This window comes from Pseudonaja textilis, chromosome 2, assembly GCF_049901715.1.
Source record: "Pseudonaja textilis isolate UNSWEBS1 chromosome 2, rPseTex1.2, whole genome shotgun sequence".
Taxonomy (NCBI): domain Eukaryota; kingdom Metazoa; phylum Chordata; class Lepidosauria; order Squamata; family Elapidae; genus Pseudonaja; species Pseudonaja textilis.
Genome location: NC_141991.1, coordinates 75,331,941 through 75,356,395, shown reverse-complemented (window position 1 = coordinate 75,356,395; position 24,455 = coordinate 75,331,941). Strand labels below are relative to the sequence as shown.

The window sequence follows — 24,455 nt, the reverse complement described above, 5'->3', positions numbered from 1 at the left end:
ATGTTACAAACCTCCGTGCAACTGAAGGCCGTGTACCATTAGAGATATTTAATCAGGTTCAAAAGATCCACCTGTTTTAAATACTTTTCTCATAAAGAATTGATTGTTTTGATATTTGATTTTGTGCTACATACTGGTAATGCAGTGTTATTCTAAGCATAAACTTGGCTTCTTGATTCTGTTATTTGTCATTACGATGTTGGATATCATTAGATGCTGATCTGATGGATTTGACTCCAAAGGCATTCTTAACATTATATCTGTCTATCTATCCATCTATCAACTGCCTTCCTTCCTTCCTTCCTTCCTTCCTTCCTTCCTTCCTTCCTTCCTTCCTTCCTTCCTTCCTTCCTTCCTTCCTTCCTCCCTCCCTATCTATCTATCTATCTATCTATCTATCTATCTATCTATCTATCTATCTATCTATCTCTGCCACACTCCAAAACAACTCTATAATATAAATCATGCTTTTATAAGAGGGTATTTTTCTGATTCATATATCTTTCTATGTTTGGATAATGATGAACAACTACTTCAATGGGAAGATACCAGCACATACAACATATCATGAACTGATATTAAGTGACAAAGAAAGTTAAATAGTGTGGAGGAATGGTACATGGCAATTTAAATTAAGCAGCAATCAGTTCCTAAGAATGGAGCAAGCCAGGCAGATGGACATAGGGCTCGTAGAACCAAAGCATTAAAAAATAGTGAATACTTGACATAATAGTAGCATTAGCAGCAGCAGCAATAACATTTTAATACTGACAGCCTATGCTGTTTACTTAGATACGGTTTGGGAGTAGCAGCCTTGTAACTTCTACCTGAAGTAAACACTCCTCACTACTCTCTCTTTTTTGGGTTGCTAATGTAATCAGTTGTTGTAATGGTGTCAGCAAATAAAGGGATGCTTACTAATAAAAATATATGAAATATATGAAAGTCACATCTGCTTCTGCCTGTCTTTATGGCTGGGGGAATAGTAGTGCCCTGCATGATGCTTAGTTCCCAGTCCTGCTGGGTTGATGGTACTCTTATCCCTTTGCCCTTCCAAGTGGATTGCTCACCAGGTCCCATGTAAGGCCAAAGTAAAGACACTCCAATAGTTAAAAGCTATTTCCAATGTGCCCAGTTAATAAGTCTTATATTTTGAAGCAATCTGGGAAGAGTGGTCTTACTATAACTTTAATTTATGATCATGAGCATGGTGTAAATCAATGCCCCACATAGACATATTCCTTTTCATTGCCCAGGAGATGGGTTCAGGCAATAATAGTACAGGCTTAGCTTAACATTTTCTTCTCTTTGATAGTGTTGCTACCAACACAAACCTATTTGAGAGATCTGAACTTTTTCAGTTTTAACTGTGCATAGGACTAGCCACTTTAATATTTGTTAGATAATGTTGAACAGATAATCTTGTATTTGTATTTTGTTTTTTTAGAAAGTAACAACATTGCTGGAAATAATCAACATGCTGGCACAGTTCTGGTTTATCTTCCCAAGTTTCTGCATGCTAGAATTGTAATGACGTATACACAATTAAACATCTATTATGAAGTGCACCCAGCTAGTCAATGAAGTGAAAGTTATATATATCAGCAATTGAAAGATAATCGCATTACACTCAGCAACATAGCATAAGATTAAAAAAAGAACTAACTATCTTAAATTGATCATAAATCCAAAAGCAGAGACGGGATAGAAACTCCTTTCTTTTCTAGCAGAGTCTGCAGATAACTGGCTTTTAACTTGCTGCCAAACATTGGAACAAATTAACTAGCAACAACTACAGACATAGAGAGCTGTCAATTGGCTCTCTTTAGACTAAAGTACTAAAACCTCACATTAGCTTCGCATATCACACAAATTATTTTTTTCTTCTTTGATGGGTAAATCACATGCCCACTCACCTACCTAATAGCCTTTTATTTTCTGGATCTTCTACTTCTGCTATACCTTGTCAACATTTATACTCTTAGGCCTCTAATGGATGTTTATGCTCAAGGAAAGTACTTAGAAATTACAATGTTAAATATCTATGGCTTTTTTAAAACTGGTAATGACAGGACTTGACAAGGCTCAGATAGCAAGATATTCCATGCAAGTGGTGCCACACTACAGAAAAGGCCTTGTCTTTTGTCAGCACTGTTAAACCTTGGCTTAGTCAACCCAAAAAACCTCTTTAATATATTGCAATAGAGATGGCACTGGAACAGAAATTGATATGATCATCTTAAAGGGGTCACTTACAAATCTTGGTTATGTTTCTTTGTAAAAGCAATTGATTTCAAAGAGGTGTCTCATTCAGAAGAGGCTGGTTCATTATACTTTGTGCACTGTGAGTTTACTGCCTGATTCCATACAGAGCATTGGCAATGCATACTCTTTTCTGATACATGGAATCAATTATATGAAGCAATCAAATTAATACCAGAAATATACAGAATGGATACGTGTGAAATCATATGAAATCAAGTGATAATGTATTTGGTGCGAAAAAAGCACCCTTAAAATTAGCGATCTTTCCTATTAAAAATGAAGATCAGAGATTCCTTGAGCAAGTATGTATAATTAATGGTAATTGTTAGGAATGTAAGTCACCTAACAGTTGGGTTGGAAAATATATAAACCAAGATAGACATTTTAATACTGTCTCTTTAAGTGAATGCTAAAATTGTAATTGGGTGTGGTTCCTCAAACAGCCATAAGATGGAGCCAGAAACCTGGGTTGTTTAGCCCTGTTGTTGAGAGTTTTGCAGTTCCTGCATTTCCCTATTGACTGTTATTGATTGAACTGTTTTTGATACTGGACTTTGTTATTGGATTATGCCTGGACTGAAAACTGACTGCTATAACCGTGTATGACTTGGACTGCTTGTTGGAGTTTGCTTAACCATTTACTGGAAGTAAAAACCTACATTTTACTATACAGTGTAGCTGTGTGCTGTGTGTGTTTTATTCAACATTACTCTCACTACGTCTCCCCATGTGCACTCATTCTCCTAATGGGGAATTACCTCAATAGTAATTATATATTACCATTATATACAAGTAAAGAATATTATTACTATTATTATGTATATGTAAATTGACTCAGACAATACACTGTTTATTAAGCACTCGTATATGTTAAAGAAAAATGTATACATTTATTTTTTAAAAAATATCATGCTGGATTGTCACATATAAAGTCTTGAAAAGGAAGAAAAAAACCTAACTGTTAAAGGACCCAAATAAAAGTCTGAGATCAGTTATCAGTTTTAAGTTAAATGTGCCTTAAAAACAACAATAAAATCCTGTGATGATATCTTGGCTTTGTTTGAGGGCAGTAACCCTAAGAATATAATGAAAATATCTATCTCTTTTCCCACATATTTTTTTTGCCTAAATTGGAATCAAATTGATTTAGTTACTTGTTATATTGTCTTTGCAGCAGAATTCTGAAGGGTTGCATGTTCATATGACACAGGAAAGCATTCAGGCAAAGTATAAGAATTGCCGAGGTACTTTTCCCCCATTACTCCTCCATTCCTAGTTTGGTATGCAACCTATTTTTATTGTATAAAAGTCCAGATTCAATACCGAACCTAGCCTTTGAAAAGTATAATTCCTGCTACCAGAAAAAAAAACAAAATACTGTAGCTATAGTTTCATCTTTCTTTGATTCTTCTTTGTTGCTCATTTCTCTTAGCTATGTGCTGATCTTTACAGGAGATTCAGTACAGGGCTACATACTGATGCCAAATGAATCTACCTGTCAGCATTGCACCAAGCCATATCTGGCAAATCTTTATTTATTGAAAGGAAACTGGACATTCAAATGAGCAAGTGTTTATATGGTCAAGACTATTCATGAAATGAATAGCTTTAGCAAGACTATCGCCTCTTTCTGTCTCTGAAAGCAGCTGTGCTAAGGGCTGGTCATTCTTTTCATGTTACAAGAAATCTCTCTTACCTCTCCTAAGGTAACCTCAGAGGAGAAAATTTGGGGATATGTAAGAGAATAGAAGAGGGAGGTGATACTCCTTTTTTAAAAAACAAATTTTATTAATTTTCAAAGACAATACACAAACAAACAAAACATAAAACAAAAAAGACATAAAACATATTTTCTGAAAGCTGCTTGGTCCCGGGTTACATCTCTTCATACAGACACAAATTCAAATTCATGTTCATTTTATATATCATTCCATATCTTGTTACCATTTTACATTCTCTATATAGCTTCTCCCGTCTTTTGACTTTCTTAAATTTATTTTATTTATCTCATCTCAGTTCAGATCATTATGCTTATTATTCTTTGTCTGTTCTGTTTCCAGCTATCTATTTATCTTTTCTCTTTAAACAAAATTTCTCCTGTACACTAATTGGAGTATGACGCCTTTATCTCTTTCCCCTAAGTTTATAACACTTAATATAGTACATAACTTCCATTTGGATTCTGCTTAGTACATTCTAAAGTTACACATTATATTTTAAAGAAAAATATATATAAATATATAATATAATTAAAACAACAATCCATACCAATTCAAATCTATCATTAATATTAATATTCATTTGAATCTTAAACATTTTACACATTAGTTTTCAACTGAATATCATGCTTTTATGGGAACATGTATAAACTTTCCATAATTATTTCCCCCCCACTTCACATCACTTATATTTTAAAAACATTGTATCATTAAAATGTTCCCATTCCTTCCTACTTCAATTCTCTCATTTATTTCATTGCCTTTCTTTTATTCACAAAAATTTCACTGTTACACTGAATATTTTATCCCACTTTTTAATCACATGTTGTTTCCAATTCTTTAACATTATTTCTAAATACAAATATAACAACACAATCTTATGTACCTTTGCAGAATCCCTTCAATTAAGTTTTTACCCATTATCTCTAAATGAATCTTGTTTCTTTACATCTTACTCCACACCATTGAGGCTTCTCATCCCTTCCTTCCTCCCTTGCTTCTTCTTCTCCCTGCCCTTTCTACCCCCTTGTCTCTCCACCTTCTTTTCCCTCTTCTGTGTTCCCCCTTTCTGTTGTTTTCTAACATTATATCCATTTTTCATCTTATTTTTCTCTTTTTTGATTTTTTTTAAAAATCTTAAGTTCTCCTTTTTTCTTTTCCTCCTTCTCCCTTTCTTCCCCAAGTAAAGTTACTTGTTCATCAAAGATGGCTTCTTCTTTGTCCCAATCATCTTGTTGCGCAGTCAGTTTCTCATAGGTGCAAATCGCCATTTCTAAGAATTGAAAAAGAGAGCTAAGAGAGCCCTTCCTTTCTTGTTCCTCTTCTTTGTATTTTTTGAATTCAATTTTCAATTCATCCACAAGTGATGCCATTGTAGAAAGAATTTTTTTTTTCAAAACAACCACCCAAGTGTTTTTAGTCCTTCAAAGATAATTTCCAAAAGTCCCAAAGTCACCAAACAGTCCAAATAAGTGTTTCTTTTAGCACTTTCTTCTTTCTTCACTTTCTCTTTCTGGGGTTACAGTTTAGTTACAAAATTCCAGTTAAAATGTATCTTTTAGAAGTCTTGTTAGTATTTAATAATTCTTTAAAGTTCTAGGCAATCTCCTCCTTACTTCCAAATCCTGCTCCAATTCTTTTCCTCTCCCTTCCCACTTACAGCAAAAAAAAGATTTTTTAAATGTTCAGAAATCCTTATTATCCCTTTGACATTTAGTTATCCAGTTTAGTTACCTATTAATCCAAAGCGGGTTTTTCCGATTTCTTTCTGTTCGCTGTCAATGTTAGGAAGGAGAGTGAAAAAAAAAAAGAACTTTCCCTTTTAACTTTCATCCGCCGCTTGTAAGTCTCTGGGAATGATGTATCTTTTGCAAATTTTAAGTTCCAGGGTACCTTCATTGTTACTTTGTCCCAGTCAGCCAGAAAAACCTTTCACTTCTTGACTTCCTCCTGCACTTTTTTTCCCGGCTGAGCGCTTCTTTGTGGCGGCCATTTCTGACCGCCGCTCATACCGCCCTCGGAAAAGGGAGTTTAGCCGGCTAGGGAGGAGAGGTGCGATCCTCTCGACCCTGCCAGATCCCCCCTATCTTCGCTACCTTCTACGGAGGTGGCTTAGCCCTGAAGCCGGATGGCTCAGGGCACTCCAGCAGCGAGCGCAAGTGAAAACCGTGCATGATCGCGGATTCCCGCCTGCCCCAAAGCACTGCAAACTGGAACTCCAGGGAGGTGATATTCCTTTGAGAATGCCCAATTATTTGATAGATACAAATTGCTTCGTACTAAAAAGATTAAGGCTGTTTTCCTCTCTTAAGTATTGTGTCACTTTTTTCTTTAGTTAGCCTATACCTAAGGGGCTTCGAAGTTTAAGAATAAATACACAAGAAATAACATCTTCAAAAATACTTTGGTCATTTGTTTAATAGAAATTTTAAAAAATATAGGAGTTTTTAAAAAATCTATGGCACTATTATGAATCATATCAACAATGTATAGCTGTTCTCCTGTTCAGAACAAACAAAATGACAGACAGTCAAACAGACAGAAATAAATAAATAAATAAATAAATTTAGACATAATTTCAATAGCAGCCAGAACAAAGATACTGCCAAACAAAACAACTGCTGAATATTTGGGCTCTAACTCAACCTTTGTCTGGAAGCTGTGAAGTTATAACCACACAAGAACCTCTAGGGAGGATGCAATCATATAAAGCAAATAAAAATTTGCTCCCATTTATCAACTGTAGTGAAAAAGTAGGAGCCTGGTTTTCTGTGTGGTAAGGTTATCAAGATAGCTAGATAGATGCATGCATGCATGCACACATACATACATAAATACATGCTAATTATGATTAAAAATACTCAGCAGTTGGGGAGTATTCGCAGAATAACTAATATACTGAGGTCAACCTGTTTTTTTGGTTAGGCTGTTATCCAAATAAAACATTCTCTGAGAGCAACAATGCAAAGCTGATATGCAACTGGAAGGCATGGGTGACTTTGGATTTGTCTATTTATATGTTTATATATTCTTCTCTTTCAGAAAGCCCTTCAGCTTACTTTCGGTTGAAAAAATATACATGCTGCTGGCCTTCTGCCAAAAACAATTCTTTATTTTCTTCATCTCTAAAAGAATATATATTAAATTAATTCTGTATAATTATTCCTATACTGGCAGTATTTGCGATATGGTTCCAAAGAGTCTTTTACCCTGCATATGAACAATATTTTTTTAGTTCAGGCAAAGAATTAAAATATGTGAATTACATGTGTATGGTTCTGTCTTAAACACGATTTCTATGTAATACTAGATCTGAAAGATAGCATTCAAAAAAGCAGAAGAAATACAAATGTGAACACTACAATTATGAACAGCACTTAATCAGGGCTGAATACATTTAGTCAAAAGTCGAACAAAATAGTGTTTAATTCACAAATCCATATTTAATCTTGATACTAATGTGGAAATATTTTTTTCATAACTGAACTATGAACCAGAATTGTTTGGAGTTGATGAAAAAGCTCTGATTATTATTCTATGCACCAAATTTCAGATGCTTTCAAACAATATTTGTCAAGATCAGTCATAATATTCAATCCTCTTTTTTAGTCCTATTGTTTTTAGTGGAAAGTATTTCAGGAAAGACCAAAAAATCCCCAAGAAATAAATGAAAATACCAGCCATCACGGTAACATACCTGCTCTCTTTTACCTGACCTACCTATTAGAAAATATAGTCATTCAACCTGCTGTTCAGACTCACAGCTGTGACAATATGTATTCTTTTTCCTTTAGCCAGTTACTATATCTTTTGTTGAATTACATATTCTTGTGCCTTCTCTATAGTTTTAGATTGTAGGACGCAGTTCTATCACAATAGGTTTTGTGTGACATATTTGGGTCCACATTGAAAACTGCATGACACTTCACAGAAAGCATAAATAATTGTCAAGGGATGTCTAACAAAACCCTGTGAGATACAAAAAGGGACAAATTAGGGATGCCCATTGCCTTCTCTCCTGTTTGTTTTAGTTACTGAAATATTGAACATAGATATAAGACAAGATTAGAAAATTGTGGGAGTAAAGATTATAGCAGATTTTAAGGTTAATAACCAAAAGATAAAGATGTCCACAAAAATATGAAAGTATAGGATCAAACAGAATTGATTAATAAAACGAGTTTTCAGATTGATAAGCAAATAAAGTATCTGTGTATTTCCATCACAAATATGCGCTACATGTTATTTCAAACAAACTAGGTTAAGAGGTTATGGAATGAAGTTTAAAAAAAGATATATTAAGATGGGAGAAATTACAATTGTCATTGTTGAGAAGTATTTCTGTAATAAAAATGAATATTTTGCCTGGAAGGATGTTTTTGTTTCAGAAAATATCAATTTTGACAATTGAGGCATCATTTAAACACTTGCAAAACAATATATCTAAATTTATATGACAGAATGAGTGTTGCTGATAAATAGAATATTTTTAGAATTAGAAGGACATGATCTTAGATTTAGATAGCATAGACATTGTTGGTACAACAAAATCAATGTTAATGTGATTTTAAAAAATTATTATGTTAGATGTGCCATATTAAAAATATAGAGTAGATACAAATCTAGGTTGTACTCAAAAGTATCTTTGTGGCTCTCAGTGCAGCAAACATTTTATAGATAATAGATAATATCCCACAAATTGTGTGATACTACAATTCTATCAAGAGGAATAGAAAATAAAAAAAACCTAGAGAACAACTGGCGGATGAGGAACACAGTTGTCAACAGTTTTCCTATTTATAGTTATCAAAAAGATTTAACACAGATAAAAAGAATTTAGAAGTAGACTGCAAAAATGCATACACTTTTATTGAAATTTGAAATGGAAGAAAAAAAGGAAAGGATTGTATGATAACACGCACTACATTTTTTGATTATAATATAGAAAGAAAATGAGAAATTATGTGGTTAAAAGGTTATTGAAAGTTACACTGTTCTATATTAAAGATAACTTTTAGAAAATGATGTACCATTGGTATGTGATACCAGAAAATTATCAAGAATGCATAAAGCACTTAAACTTTGTCTTGGGAATGTGAACAACAGAAAAAGTAATTTTATCATACTTGGTAGACAAGAGAAAAGCTCAAAGACTTTGGAAAGATTTTGCAACACCTACAACAGGAGACTAGTTGATAAAGATGATAGAACTTGTTGATACGGTTAAATTGACCTGCTTGGTTAGTGAAAAACAACATCTATATTTATTGCTGACTAGGAACTTCCCTTAGGAAGTTTTTGTGTAAAACAGAAAAAAATGACCTATCTATGATTATACTTACAACTGCTGTAAAGAAGATTGGAAGTTATGTCATTTTTTTCATATTTTTCTATTTTTCTTCTACCTTTTTCTGTTTTTCTATTTTAGTTTCCTCTTTTATGTCTTTCTTTTTCTTTTTTCTTTCTTATTCTGTTTTAGCTTGTATAAGTTTTTACTCATTTTAAAACTTTCAATAAAATATTAAAAAAGAAAAGTACACAACTTTCCTTTTCAGCTTCATGTGTTATTTTAATATATTTTCTTATATTCATATATTACTCTATTTATATTACTTTCTGGTATTTTTTATAATCTATTTGAATATTTATAGTTGAAATGTTACAATACAGAAACTTACTAGCAGAATTTTTTTAAAATAAAGGAAGCGTTTTTCATAACTGACAGGGAGTGATCACACTGAGACATTTAGATGGCCTTTTAAATATTGGGATACTATTAATATTATTAATATTGGAATATTTTAATATTTAATTGTTCCCCAAAAGAGAGGAAGGAGTTATAGCACTTTTTCTTTTATCAGCAGAAGAGGCAACAAAAAAGGGACATCTCACTATTTCCCTTCTACTAAACACAAAAATAGAAACAGCCAGTGGGCTGACTAAGAAAGTGGCGAGGAAAGGTGTGGGCAGGTGTTGTAGACAGTGTATGAATGGATGAGGAAAGCTTGGATAAGGTTTGGATAGTCAAAAAATTATAAAAACAACTGGAAATGCAAAAGGTGGGAAAATATGTGGAGAGGTCCAGGTGGCTCCCAGAAAGAAGAAGTGAAGAGCTGTTAAGAGTAGAGCAGCAACAAAAATTTGAGGAAAAAGAAGGACCTATAAAGCAAGATAGAGAAAATGAATCGAAATATAGTGGGTCCTATGTGGGCAGAGCAGCAGTCGGAAGGCACAGAGTAATGGTAGCAGTAATCAGGTTGAGTAATTTAGGAGACCCAAAACTTTTGCAGACCACAAACAACTTCCCATTGAGCTGTATAAGGGATGAGACTGCAAATCTTGCATTTCTGTCTTAGATAATGCTCTGATTTATGCTTTCATCATCTCTTTCTCCAATCTAAGCCTAAATCTATTACTTAAGTCCTGCTGCTAAAACAATTAAGCTCTTCTACCCATCAGCTCGTCTAACATCATCCTCAGATCTTTTCCGCTAGCTGTCCTTCCCATTTATAAAAAAGCATTAATTTTAAGCTTTCATATTTTCTTTCATTCTTTGTGTTTTAATGAAATTGGAAGATGAATATTTCTAGACAGAAAGAAGTGCAAAATATTTTTGTTGCATGATGGTACTTTCTTATAAGAAAAGTTGCAATGATTTAAAAAATAAATAAAAGGGTCCACCTGCTTTCCATTAAATCTTTCTGAGGTCTTGGAGCAATGCTACGACATTTAGCATCGGAGCCTTACCTTCTTTTTCTCATCTCTGCCAAAGCATATTTGCCTCTTTATTATAGCAACACACATCTCCCTTTCTGCTCCCTCTGCCTACATTTCCCATCTTTACATTAGCCATTTGCCTAGTCATTAGGTGTGTCTTCCTAAGCACAAGAAACCAAGCTCTAGGGAAGGCTTAGTGGAGTTAAGATAATGATGCTTGGAACTTTTGCTGAATTATTTGACTATCATAACCTGATCCAAACAAAGGTTACATTTGGAAAAGGCATAGAACTAGAATAATAAAGATTCTATTCTGAAATTAATGCAGATAATGGGAATGATTCAAAATGAAAAAAATATAAAAAGATATGAACCTGTCATTGATCAAAAAAATAATCATTTTCACTTTCCCTTTTCACCTTCCATTTCTCTTTAGTTTGCTTATTCAGGTCTACAGTAATCGTTTTCTATATGAAACACAAATTGCTTCTGCACATCATGCAATTTAATGCAATGTGCTTTTAATTTTGGCTTAGCATATTTTAAGAAACAAGTCATTGTAATTGATATATCATGGCTCATATGGCTGTGCAATGGGTGAATCTTAACAACCGTGATTTATTCAAAAACCATAATTAATTAAGCGATGGCTTAATACAATGTAGATTAAGTTTTGGGAAAAGGATGATGATTAGCCATGAAAGTCTGTATCAGATCCTAGTAGCCCAAATATTAGACAGGCAACAGAGCCTGTACATCTCAGAATTAAACCACATGTTACTTTAATATCTAGAGTGTGTCTTCCTTTTCTTAAAAGTGAGTATGTGGTGTGTGTGTGTGTGTGTGTAATATGACCTGGGGCCATATCCCAAGTGGATCAACATTTTTCCTGTTTCTTTCTAGACTGCATTTCCTTCCTAATTAGCCACTCAGTGATTCACTATCCAATGACACTAATCTACCATCAGAAGAAGATATTCCTTCCAACTGCTGTTCAGAAATGTAAGTTTTCAGATGGAAAGTAATAGCTGAGAAAGAAAGAAGCAACACAGCCCTTACTTATAAGACACTGAAAAAAATGACTTATCACCATTTTTCACACTTATAACCATTGGAGCATCCCCATGGTCACGTGATCAAAATTCAGGCTCGTGACAACTGGTTCATATGTATGATGGTTGCAAAGTTCTGAGGTTGCGTGATCCCCTTTTGCGACCTTCTGACACGCAAAGTTAATGGGGATTCACTTAACAACCGTGTTACTAATTTAATAACTATGACAATTCACTTAACAAATATGACAAGAAAAGTCATAAAGTGTGGCAGAACTCACTTCATGAATTTCTCACCTAGCAACATAAATTTGGGGCTTAATTTTGATGATAAATTGAGAATTATTCTTAGAAGAAATTTTTCCCACCTTTTACTTTGTGTATATAATTTAATTTACCAACATTAGTTTATAAGAAGTACAAGCAAATTACCTGGTTCTCCCCGTCGTCCAGGCTTTCCTCTTCTTCCTGGTGGACCTGTGAAGGAAAAGAAAGTGATTTATTTAATTCATTTCTTACTAATACATCTTTACCTAAAGAATATTCCATTTAAACCCTGGTTAGAAAAAAAGATTCCATGATGGTAGGAACAGAATGGTATCATATTTTCTATTATTTTTAAACAGCAAGCCTATATCTAATTTACTTATTATTTCTTAAATTTATTTGCCTCATATCTTACAATGGGGCTACTCAGATACAGATATAGATGTATTTTTTTATTTAGATTTATATGGCTGCCCACTCACTCTTGACAGACTCTGGGAGGCTTACAAATGATAAAATCCCAATATAAAAGAATAAAAAACAATAAACCTCTCCTCCCTGGTGACAACACACAATCAAACAAACCACTTGGTGGGCTCCGTCCCACCCAGGCCCGTTGGCAGAATCAGGTTTTCAGGCCCTTGTGGAAAAGTGTCAAAAGTAGGGGCCAGTCTAATCTCTATGGAAATGACCACATTTCAATGTATATAGCTGCCCATTCATGATACTGAGCGGCTCAAAATGTTCAAAAATTGCAAAAAACAAAACAACAACAAAACAACAACAACAACAACCAGAATCAATGCATATAAACAGCAACCAGGGTAAAAAAATAAACCCATCTATCAATGTTCAGACTCCATCACACCTCCTGACCCCCAAGAGTGCTGACTCAGTTCTTCTAGTTAAATTCAGTTCCTCCAGATAGCTTCTTTCTGAATATTCTGTATATCTAATTTGTACTCTAAAAAGGATCAAATAGATTGGGAATGGCAGAAATTCTGCTGGGCATCACATAAATTAGAGTTTTCTAAAGGCTTTTACCCAGGATCCTTACATAAATATTCATCATGCTGTTCCCTTTTGGGGTAAGCAACTTTACACAAAGTGCAGAAAAAAAGTATGACATACTAAGTCAAGGAAGTGTAGGAGAAGAGGCAAAGGAGCCTGAGGGAGGGCTCAAATGCATCATTAGTCATGAGTCTCTTCATGCTCACAAGATATCTAAGTGCAGCCTTCCTTGAATTCCATTGACTCATATCTACCACTAATTTGTTTTGACCATTAGTAGTTCAGAGTTGTAAAGAGCTTAAGCTTGTACTAAATCTTTATACCCATTTGAACTGCCTGGATTTTCTGATTTCAAACAGTAATATGAGATAAGACAAACAAGAGGAAATAATTTATGCACTAACACTATTCTCTGTGCCTCCCTATATCTTTCTGTCTTTGCAAAGCATTTATATCCTGCTTCATCTGTTGTGTTTTTTTCCTGAAACTTATCACCTCTCCAAGGAGCTCACTAATTCTATCTAGCCACAATTTTTTTTCAGTTTCTCCTTTTCTCTTGACCTTCTTTTGCAGTTCAGTATTCTTTTAGGTCATCTACTGTATATGACCATACCACCTTCATACTTTGTATTCAAGTTTTCTATTCAATTCACATTCATTCAGCAGCCACTGAACCTATCTCCTGTATTTGGATAAATATTAATTCTTTGCAATATTCTATCAGTGTGTGCACATCTTGAAATGTCTGCATCTGCTTTACCATTGTTAGTAAATACAAGGTGAAGGTGAATATAATAGTCTACTGTTCTTGTTCACCATCATTTAATACACAGTTATTTTCCATGTCAAACATCTTTACATGGTATAATTTTTCAGATCCAAGCTCTCATTACTTCATAAGAACTACCTAACATTTGCTGCTGTAGCAGTAGTAGTAATAGTAGTAGTAGTAAACTTTATTATGACTATTGACCAATTCAGAAACTAAAATAAATCCACATCTGAGACAGCAAGTAAAAACCACAGCAAAACTTAATTATAACTCTCATGTGGTCAAACTATGGCATATTTTACAAACAGTAAAACAAAACTTAGCCACATTCAGAGAAATAAAATCACATAAATCAGATGGTTTACAATTGTAAATAAAATGGGTCTGGCTAACCTGGAAATTTGACCACAGGTGTAATTAGCAATTTTAAAAAAGCATAAGATATGGCAGAATCTGCTTCTCTTACCATGAAGAAATACTTATACAGCCGCAGACACACACAGAATAAAACTTGGCTAAGAATGATTAAACTTTCAACTTCTAAGTAAAATGCATTTACTAATTGCAACCAAGTATAAACCTTTTTTAAAGATGACAGTGAATTATTAAATCATATCAATTTGAACTCATGAACTTTGCCATTAATGTGTTGTGGCTGCTGGCGGCTGACGGAGCTGGCAACAGAGTCGGACAGTGAGGTGGTTGGGGAGGAACCTGGGCCAGTCCTAGAGGCTGAGGAAGGCTTGGAAAAGGGCTCTGTGTCAGAGGCAGACATGGGCCAGGGCAGGCTAGCAGTCATCAGCTGCCTTTGGGCTCAGACAGCAGTGAGTTGGGGGAGCTTCTGGAACCAGTTCCCTGCCTGTGCATGTACAGAGCTGCCAAAAGGAAGGAACAATTAAGAACTCAGGGTCGATGTGGGAGTCAGGCCACAGGTGGGCAATGAATGGCCCCTCCCACAAGGATTAAAAGAGCAGAAAAAGGTGAGGGGGCTTTTGCAGGAAACAATTGTTCGTTCGTTCCAGTTTCATGAAGGTCTGTCTGCGTAACCTAGAGACTCTGTGCCTAGCCCTTTCCTGTCAGCAGTGTGTGTGGAGTTTACTTAGTGCTTTTGGGGAAAGCCTAGGATAGAACATAATGTATATTTGTGTGGTCAATAGGTAAGGTCGGTGGTCCTGCATTTTTTAACAAGAACAACTGCCGCAAAGGCCAATGGCAAAGCATCAAATAACAAGTGTGCTTCTTTTAAAAAAAAACACCACTCTAAGCCTAGACTAGTTTCACAGTTTAAGTAGTAGTTTATGTCTTCTCGCCTGCATTGTTGTTAAACTGTTTTAACAGCAGAGGAAATAATATGAACGTTCAGGATTATGAAACATTCCCAGTCTATGAAATATTTGACTTGCCAGCACTGTTTCCATTCTACATATGTGAGTTTGTTACCCAAGGCGTGGAGATTCTATCTGAAGTACAAACACTTGTTAATAATCTGCATGCAATTCTGTTCACAAGGGCAAAGCAGGACTCCTTTCTCTGGGAGAAAAAGGGAGATAATTTTTCCTAATCCACAAACCTCCATGATGGCAGCATCATGTTTACTGTAGAGGATTAGTAGGAATCTAACAAAGACCCTTCATTGATACAGGTCAGGGCACTTGTCTTTCTTTCCTAACCCTTAACCAGGTTACAAGAGGTCCGACATAATATGTTACAGATATGCACTGCAATGCAGGGCAGGACAGGACTGTGCAAATCTTTTGACAGATACTTCAGAATTCAGGAGAGCACATCAACTATTTCTTTGCCAACTGTTGAAGCAGCTACATCTTTCCAAAGATGCACAGATGAGAGTAAATGTGAATAGTTTTAAAGAAGCCATACAAACTACTGAGCCATGAAACACTCTGCAGCAGAGTCTTTTTTTATTCTGTGGTTGCTGTGCTACAAGGGTTTTTCTTAGGACCAGATAATAGCATCACTGCATCATAAAATGGGCTGTATCAGAATGCAATCTATGTGATTTGGATGTACATTTTTCAAACATATAATTAATTTTATTTACAGTTGTATGCTATATAGGCTCTCTATTCACCATGTTGAATTGCAAGATTTGTGTGAAGTGTTTGCATCTGACAAAATCTAAAATGCTGGAGGTTGCAAAGTATGCAAGTGGTTCACACATCGCCTTATGGTTCAAACCAGCTCTACTTTGACATGTGTAGAGCATCAAGCTTTGGAAAAGAACTACATATGTCTTTTTCTAAAGCCAGTTGCAACACAATTGACCAAAGTGTGTGGGGGGGAGTCTTTGTAAGTGAATCCATATGAAAAGCTTTTTTCAATATAGAGACTGAGACTGTAGTTGCCAAGAGGTTCAAGAAATTGCCAGTTGCTTCCTACCCACCCTTTGTCCTCTTAAGACTACATAGGGCTGAGATATAGTGGCGGATAGACTATTGGAAAGCAGAGATCATAGCACAAGTTTCATTTTTTTTCCTGAAGCTGTGCACGTGTATAATTTGAGGTTGGTTGGAGATGTGAGAGTAAGAAAGACATTTTTGGTATTCTATAAATTGTAGTTATAAATGTATAAAGCCCAACCTGTTCTGAATCATAGAAACCATGTTCTGTGCTTAAACTGATTAGTGAAGGAATTCAGCCCTGTTCAACATTCCTTTGCTAAGTGTGTTTGCCAGTTGAAAACTGAGGTATTAGAGTTAAATTTGGTACATGTGTTATGGCCATTATTTTATATCTCAAAAGAAACTCAACTTGATTTTTGCATCCATGTGGAATAGGGATGTCATATTCAAATAAAATGCCATTTTACTTGAAGACTGAAATTTCACAGTGGAAATTGACATGTTAGGCCTTGTTTTACTTTACCGTGAAAAAAAAAGCCCCACTTTAATGACTTCTGTAATCAAACACAATCCTTACCCATGATTCTGATCCCCAAAGAGGCTGTACACTGGCCATGACCTTGCAAAGTCCTTTGTGATTTCCTCTTCTAAAAGCCTCTAAGTTTTGGTTTATACAGTCAGGAGAAAACTGTGACAGAATTGTATAGAGCAGGGGTCTCCAACCTTGGCAACTTGAAGACTTGTGGACTTCAACTCCCAGAATTCCTCAGCCAGCAAAGCTGGGAATTCTGGGACTTGAAGTCCACAAGTCTTCAAGTTGCTAAGGTTGGAGACCCCTAGTATAGAGGAACTGGAGTTAAGCTCCTTCCATCAACTGTAGAGGGGTTGATTATCTACAATATATCTGAGAAAGAGCTGTTTCTATTTCTAAAAATCAGACCCTTCCTAAAGGCCTCAGAAGCAATACAAAGCTCCTCTTCCACATAATTTCTGATCAGGACTTTCTTTGAGGCATGGGAACTCCAAGCACCCATTTATTGAAATTTTCATTTCCAGATTGATAATCATCGAATCAACATAACAGTTGTTCAGCTGCTTTCAGTAGCTGAACATTTGCAGACTGTTGATCCTCTAATTCAGGTAATAGTTCTCTAGCTGCTTTGGTATGGTAGCTCTTTAGCTACCATACCAAAGCAGGTAGAGGACTGCTATGTTGATTCACGATCAACAGTCTACAAATAAAATTTTCAATAAATGAGTGCTGGAAATTCCCATACCTGAGAAGATCAGATCAGATTTATATCCAACATTCTGCATGTTTTTGAGGTGGCTTATGTAGGAATCCAATTTTATCCTCACAACATGCACCTGAATGAAGTGGAGCTGCTGTGAGAGTCACCCTGGAAATTTCCATGGTTCATTCTTTCCTCGATTAGTTTTCATCCATTGTTTTTTAAGCATGACACCACCCTGTTTTTCACCAGATGTGTACCTGGATTAATATATTTTTGTCTTATATTTCAAGACAGAATTATAATACTCTTTATGTTCCCCTCCTGCATTTCTTTTTGACTGAAATCCCATAGGAAATAAAAAGTATTGCTGATGAGGATGAAGCCTATGAAAGTGGTTGAAAAAGAGAAAAAAAAATGTTAAGGTTGGACTTATCGATTTACTGAAATGGTCCTCCTTATAGTAGAAGGGGAAGATGGAACACACCAACAAACACAGTATGAGCAATGAGGCATCCTGGGATTCATTCAGCTCTCAAATTGCCTATCCCTATTCCTTGGATCCCTTTCCAACGAAAACTTTTGCAACCTGATAGGCATTTCCCACTATTTTGAGGGGGAAAAAAAACCCATATGAAAAGTATGATATAAACTCCGAAATCGTAATTTAGTTTAAATATCAAGAACCTCTGCTTCCAGTTTACTCAATTTGTGATTCTGTGCTTCAAAACATGTTAAGTATCATTTTTGACCATGAAAATATTGTCCCAGAAGTGGATGATCACATAGAGCCATATGTTCTAAGGGCAGTTGATATGATAAATTGCAAAGTTTACTATGCAGTACTTAACTGGGGGATGATATAGGTCCACCTGGTCTGAAAAGGCAATAAGACTTTTGCCTAAAACGACCTTGATATTGTAGGCCACATCCTGAGATATGGGGAACAGTATCTTTGATGCTTCTATTAAAAGAGAACTGAACATCAAAAAGCCTGCCTTATTGTGCAGGCTGTGAAGCCCCATGTAGCTGGATGTAGAGCAGGGGCACCCAACCTGTGGGCCATGGACAACTAGTGGGTGATGAGGAATTTGTGTGAGCAGTGGGAGAGTGTGCGCATGCTCCATTTAAGTGAGTGGCAGGTGCTGTGTGGATGCCGCTCACACAAATGGAGCTGAACGCACATGTGCTTACCAACCACTTGCATGGAACCATCCTTTCTGCCCTCCCGCTGGTCCACAAGGCCGGAAACACTGGAGAACTCTGCTGTAGAGTAAAGAGATGGCTATGAAAAAGGCACTCAACACATTTCCGGTTTGAAGGGCTTCGGTGACAGACAGGAATCCATGATCGTGTGCGGTTTCTGTCTAGGCTTGCCACTGGAGTGTCCTGAACTGGCTGGTTTTGGGGCTAAGCCACCCCGTAGAGGTGGTGAAGAGGGGGGAGACCACCAGCAGGGTCGAGGGGAGCCGCATCTCTCCTCCTCAGCTGGCCATTACTCCCTTTCCCGAAGGTGGTAGGAGCAGTGGTCAGAAATGGCCACCTCAAAGAAGAACTCAACCGGAAAAGAATGTGCAGGAGGAAGATAAGAAGTGAAAGTTTTGGCTGACCAGGCTAAGTTGAAAAAGCAACAACTAAGGTACCCTGGAATTGAAATTTTACAAGAAATAATATCGCTCCCAAAGAAGAGTCGGAAGCAGCGAAAGAAAGTGAAAAGGGAAAGGTTTGGCTTTTTTTCCTTCTCTCTCCTTCCTTATATTGACAATTAAGAATAAGAAATTGGAAAAATCCGCTTTGGCATTAATAGGCAATTAAGCTGAAAATATAACTAAATGCCAAAGGGACAATAAAGATTTCTGGACATTAAAATTTTTTTCTTCTACAAGCAGGAAGGGGGAGAAAAAGAATAAGGGCAGGATCTGGAAGAAGAAGGAGACTGCCTGGACTTTAAAAGAATCTAAAGTAAAACTTCAACAAGACTTCTAAAAGATACATTTTAACTGAAACTTAGCAACTAAATAGTAACCCCAGGAAGAGAAAGTGGGGGAAAAAAAGAAAGAACAAAAAGGAACAGCTTGTGTGTATTTGGATTACTTGGTGACTTTTGGATTTTTGGTTATTATATTTCAATGACTAAAATCAATCGGGTGGTTGTTTAAAAATTCCAACAATGGCATCACTTTTGGATGAATTGAAAATGGAACTTAAAAAGTACAAAGAAGATGCACAAGAAGGGAAGGGTTCTTTTGGCTTCATTTTTCAATTCTTAGAAATGGAGATTTGGAACTACGAGAAACAACAAGAAAAGACTGCAAAACAAGAAGACAAAGAAGAAGCCATCTTTAATGAACAAGTAATTCTATGTGGGGAAGAAAAAGGAAATGGGGGGAAAGAGGATGGAAAATTTAAGACTTAAAAAAACAACCAAAGAAAAGAAAAATAATGCAAAAAATAAGTATAATACTGGAAAGCAACAGAAAAGGGGAATACAGAAGAGGGAAAAGAGGTAGAGAGACAAGGGGGTAAAAAGGGGAGAGAGAAGAAGAGAGGGAAGAAGGAAAGGAAAAAAAGTTACAAAGGTCCAGAGCAAGATATAAAGAAACAGGACCTATTTAGAGATAATGGGTGAAAATCTAATTGAAAGGGGATTCTGTAAAGGTACATGAGATTGTGTTGTTATATTTGTTATAGAAATAACTTTAGGAAATTGGAAACAACATATGATTAGAATGAGGGATAGAATGGTTAGTGTAATCTAGTGAAATGTTTGTGAATAAAGTAAATGAAATAAAATAAATGAGGAAATTGAATTAGGAAGGAATGGGAACATTTTAATTAGTCAATGTTTTATAAAATATAAGTGAAGTGGGGGTGGGGAATTGACTATGGAAAGTTTATAATTGTTCCCATAGAAGTATGATATTTAATTGAAAAGTAATGTGAAAAATGTTAAGACTTTAATGAATATTAATATTAATGATAGAATTGAATTGGAATGGAATGTTGTTTTAATTTTATACATTTATAATTTTTTCTTTTTTTTTTGTTCAAGAATACTGCATGTAGTTTAAGAATGTACCAGGCAGAATCCGAGTGGAAGTTATGTATTATATTGAGTGTTATAACTTTAGGGGAAAGATATAAAGGGATCATACTCCAATCAGTAACTACAGGAGAAATTTTGTTTAATGAGAAAAGATAATAGACAATTGAAACAGGACAGACAAAAAATATAAATATAATGATCTGAATTGAAATGAAATAAATAAAATAAAATTGAGGAAATTAAAAGAGGGGAGAAGCCATGTAGAAAATGTAAAATAGTAATGATATGGAATAGATATAATGATATAAAAATGAGCATGAACCTGAATGTGTGTCTGTACGAAGAAATGTAACCTGGGATTATGCTGCTTTCAAAAAAGATGTTTTAATTGTATTTCTTTTCTTTTTGTGAAAACTCAAATAAAATTTACAAAAAAAGAAAAAGGGCCCCTCACAAGCAGCTAGCCAAGCAAAAAATGAGAAAGAAACCCAAGACTGCCCCACTTGATTCTTTTTGGTATAAGGTAGTAGGTAAGAGGTATCAAGTTTTCAAGAATTGTGTCATATAGTGATATAACATAGTTGCCCTATAGCAGTGGTTCCCAAACTTTTTCAGTCCACCGCCCCCTTGGTGCTGCAAACTCATTCTCAGTGCCCCCAACTCAGGAGTGGGATTTAAATTTCTTAACAATTGGTTCTGTGAGCGTGGCTTGGTAGTCATGTGATTGGGTGGGTGGGGACAGGTGACTGGCAAACTAAATATATGTGGTCCTCGCTTAATGGCCGGTTGCTTAGTCAGTGTTCTAATTTATGACTGACCTCCCCAGAGCTACTTGACCTGTTTTTGGAGTTTTGACACCCACATCCACACAATCCCTTCTAACCTTGCTGGAACAGGTGGTTGGACTAGATATCTCATTCACTTTCTCTTCCCTCCCTCTCTTTCTTTCTTTCTTTCTTTTTCTTTCTTCTTTCTCTTTCTTTCTGTCCCTTCCTTCCATTCCCCCCTTTCTTCCTTTTGTTTCCTTTCTCTCTTCTTCTTTCCCCTTTCTCTTTCTTTTTTCTCTTCCTTCTCTCTTTGTCTCTTTCTCTCTCTCTCCCTCCATATCCCATTCACTTTCTCCTCCATCCCTTCCTATCTCATTCCCTCCCTTTCTAATTTTTCTCTTTCCCTCTCTCTTTCTTTTCTTTTTTTCTCTCTCTCTCCCTCTCTCTCTCTATCCCTTCCTTAATCTATCTACCTATTTTCTGCCCAGGCAGGCATGGTCTAATCTATCAAAGGCCTAGGCTAATCCTGCATCACCCTGTTTCCTTTTCAGAGGCCCCAGCCCTTAATCTCCCCATTTCCTCCCCCACGACTGCCTCTTTCATCATCCCACATGTTGTGGCTCGAAATAAGGGAGGCTAGACCAGAGCAATAACTAGAACAAGCTTTATTCATCAGAATAAAGGGCTGTCGCGTCTGCATACTAACAACCAGACATGCCCAGCGAACAGCGGCTGGCTCGACCTAGCAGCCGGCTTTTATAGCCGGCTGTCGAAGGGAGCCAACCAATGGGAGCTGCAAACGCCCCCGCAGTATGGACGGACTTGGTTGGGGACTTTGGTCAGTCCCAAGGACATAACACCCCTTCCCCCCAGATGCGAACATGAATAAGTTGGTGGTCTGTGCGGCCGCCCGGACCGGCGCAGTTCTGGTGAGTCACTGAGTGGCACAGAGTTCGGAGAATCAGGATTGGTGGGTGCAGGAGAGCGGGTTTGCTCTGGGACCTGATCCGGTGTCTGTGAATAGTCCCTGCCCTCGGGTTGGTTTGTTATACAGTCATTGTCCAATAACCCGTGGCATCACTGGTCGACAAGGCTGGCGTCTCTGGCGGACGGTCCCGGTCTACCGTCCGTTCCCTCTGCTCGGCCGGTGGTGACTGGCCCCGCAGATGGTTCCCGATCGGACTCTGGTGTGGTAATTGGAGGTTTACTGGAGTCCATGGTTCTGCATTGGCATGACCGCTCTGGCGCTTCCTTATCTGATCCAGATGCCTCCGCCAAACGCGCCCGTCCTCCAGCTGCACTTGATACGACCTTGGACCGGTGATGGCCACGATTCTCCCGGGTACCCACAGCGGATCGCCGGCGTAGTTCCTGACAAACACTGGGTCCTGCAACACAAAATCTCTAACCCTACTGTCAGAACCGATGGGTGTGTCGGGGCAATAGTGAGGATGCAGTCTGTCTAACACAGTTCTCAGGCGTCTGCCCATTAGGAGCTCGGCTGGAGACTTGTTTGTAACTGTACACGGGGTCGTGTGTTGGCTTAAGAGAAAACGGGAGAGTCTAGAATGCCAGTCCTCTTGATTGAATCTGGCCAATGCCTCCTTTGTTGACCTAATAGCTCTCTCTGCCAACCCGTTGCTGGCAGGATGAAAGGGGGCTGTTAGGATGTGCCGGATGCCTAGGTTGGTGACATACCGGCTGAATTCTGTAGACGTAAATTGGGGGCCATTGTCCGAGACTAAGGTGTCTGGCAGCCCGTGTGTTACAAATAAACGGGTCAGGGCTTGGGCAACTGCTCGGGTGGTGGTTGTGGGAAGTAGGGCCACATCGATCCACTTGGAATACGAATCCACGACCACCAAGAAGGTCTTGCTGTGCATTGGCCCGGCCAAGTCAATGTGCAGCCATGACCACGGTGCGTTGGCACTTTCCCACTTGGTTGGGGTGGTGATTGGCGGTGCTGGCCTAGATTCCTGACAGGGTCGGCAAGAGCTTACCCATTTGGCGATCTCGTCATCCATGCCCGGCCAACAGACGTAACTCCGAGCCAACGCTTTCATCCGAACGATACCTGGGTGGCCCTGGTAGCGCCCTCAGGACGGATGTGCGAAGGGGGTTGGAATGACGACTCTGGTCCCCCATAACAGGCAGCCCTGTAAACTAGAAAGTTCTTGCTGGCGAGTTTTAAATGGTGTGAATTCGGATGTAAAGTTAGTGACCGGCCACCCCTCCATACCCAGTCCAGAACCTGGGCGATTGTTTTGTCTTTTGTGGAGTGAAAGGCGATGTCGCCAGCAGTGACAGGTAGGTTGAGCTCGCTTACATCAAAGATGGCATGGACCGGAGCCGGGTCCTCACAGGGGCTGGCAGAGGCCAGCGGCTGAGGGCGTCGGCGTGGCTTAGGTTTTTTCCTGGGCGGTGAACGAGTTTGTACGAGTAAGCTGCCAGGAATAAAGTCCACCTTGTCATCCTGGGTGACAAGACTTGGGGTGTTTGTTTGTCCCCCACAGTAGTCCCAGAAGCGGCTTGTGGTCAGTGATGAGTTCGAATTTGTGACCAAACAGAAATTCGTGGAATTTTTTACCGCAGCAACTGCGGCTAGGGCCTCTTTATCAATTTGGCTGTAATTACGCTCGGTTGGTGAAAAGGTTCTGGAAAAGAAGGCGATTGGTGCCTCGGAGCCGTTGGGTAGTCTGTGGCTTAAGACAGCCCCAATCCCGAAGGGGGATGCGTCTGTGGTTAAGACTAAAGGGAGGTGCTGGTCGAATTGTATTAGGACAGCGTCTGAGGTGAGCAGCGATTTGACAGCTTTAAAGGCATAATCCTCTTTGGGTCCCCAATGCCACGGTGTATTTTTGTCTAGAAGTCTGTGTAACGGTTCGGCTACTGACGCTTTGTGGGGTAGGAACGAGGCGTAGAAATTTAATAAGCCTAGGAAAGCCTGTAATTCAGACTTTGTGGAAGGTGTGGGTGCCTCGTGGATTGCTTTGACTTTAGATTCCACCGGGTGGATGCCAGAGGCGTCTATTTTATACCCAAGAAAGTCCACCTGTTTAGTGGCGATGGCACACTTCTCCTTTTAGTTTGAGGCCATGCTGCCTGAACTTGTCTAATACCGCTCAGACTCTGTGGAAAAGTTGGGGTCTATCCCTGGCTGAAACTAATATGTCATCAAAATACGGAACTATGCCGGGGAGGCCTTGAAGTATTCGTTCCATTAATGACTGAAAAATGCCTGGGGCAAC

General features: G+C 37.7%; 1 protein-coding gene across 1 annotated transcript in view; it reads right to left on the bottom strand.

Moving 5' to 3' along the window:
* COL23A1 (collagen type XXIII alpha 1 chain) overlaps positions 1–24,455 on the bottom strand; it is a 305,935-nt gene that overhangs the window by 112,811 nt on the left and 168,669 nt on the right. Inside the window, exon 3 of the mRNA XM_087924342.1 lies at positions 12,185–12,229. Within this exon, the coding sequence (XP_087780468.1) occupies positions 12,185–12,229 (45 nt within the window). The remainder of the gene's footprint in view (positions 1–12,184; positions 12,230–24,455) is intronic.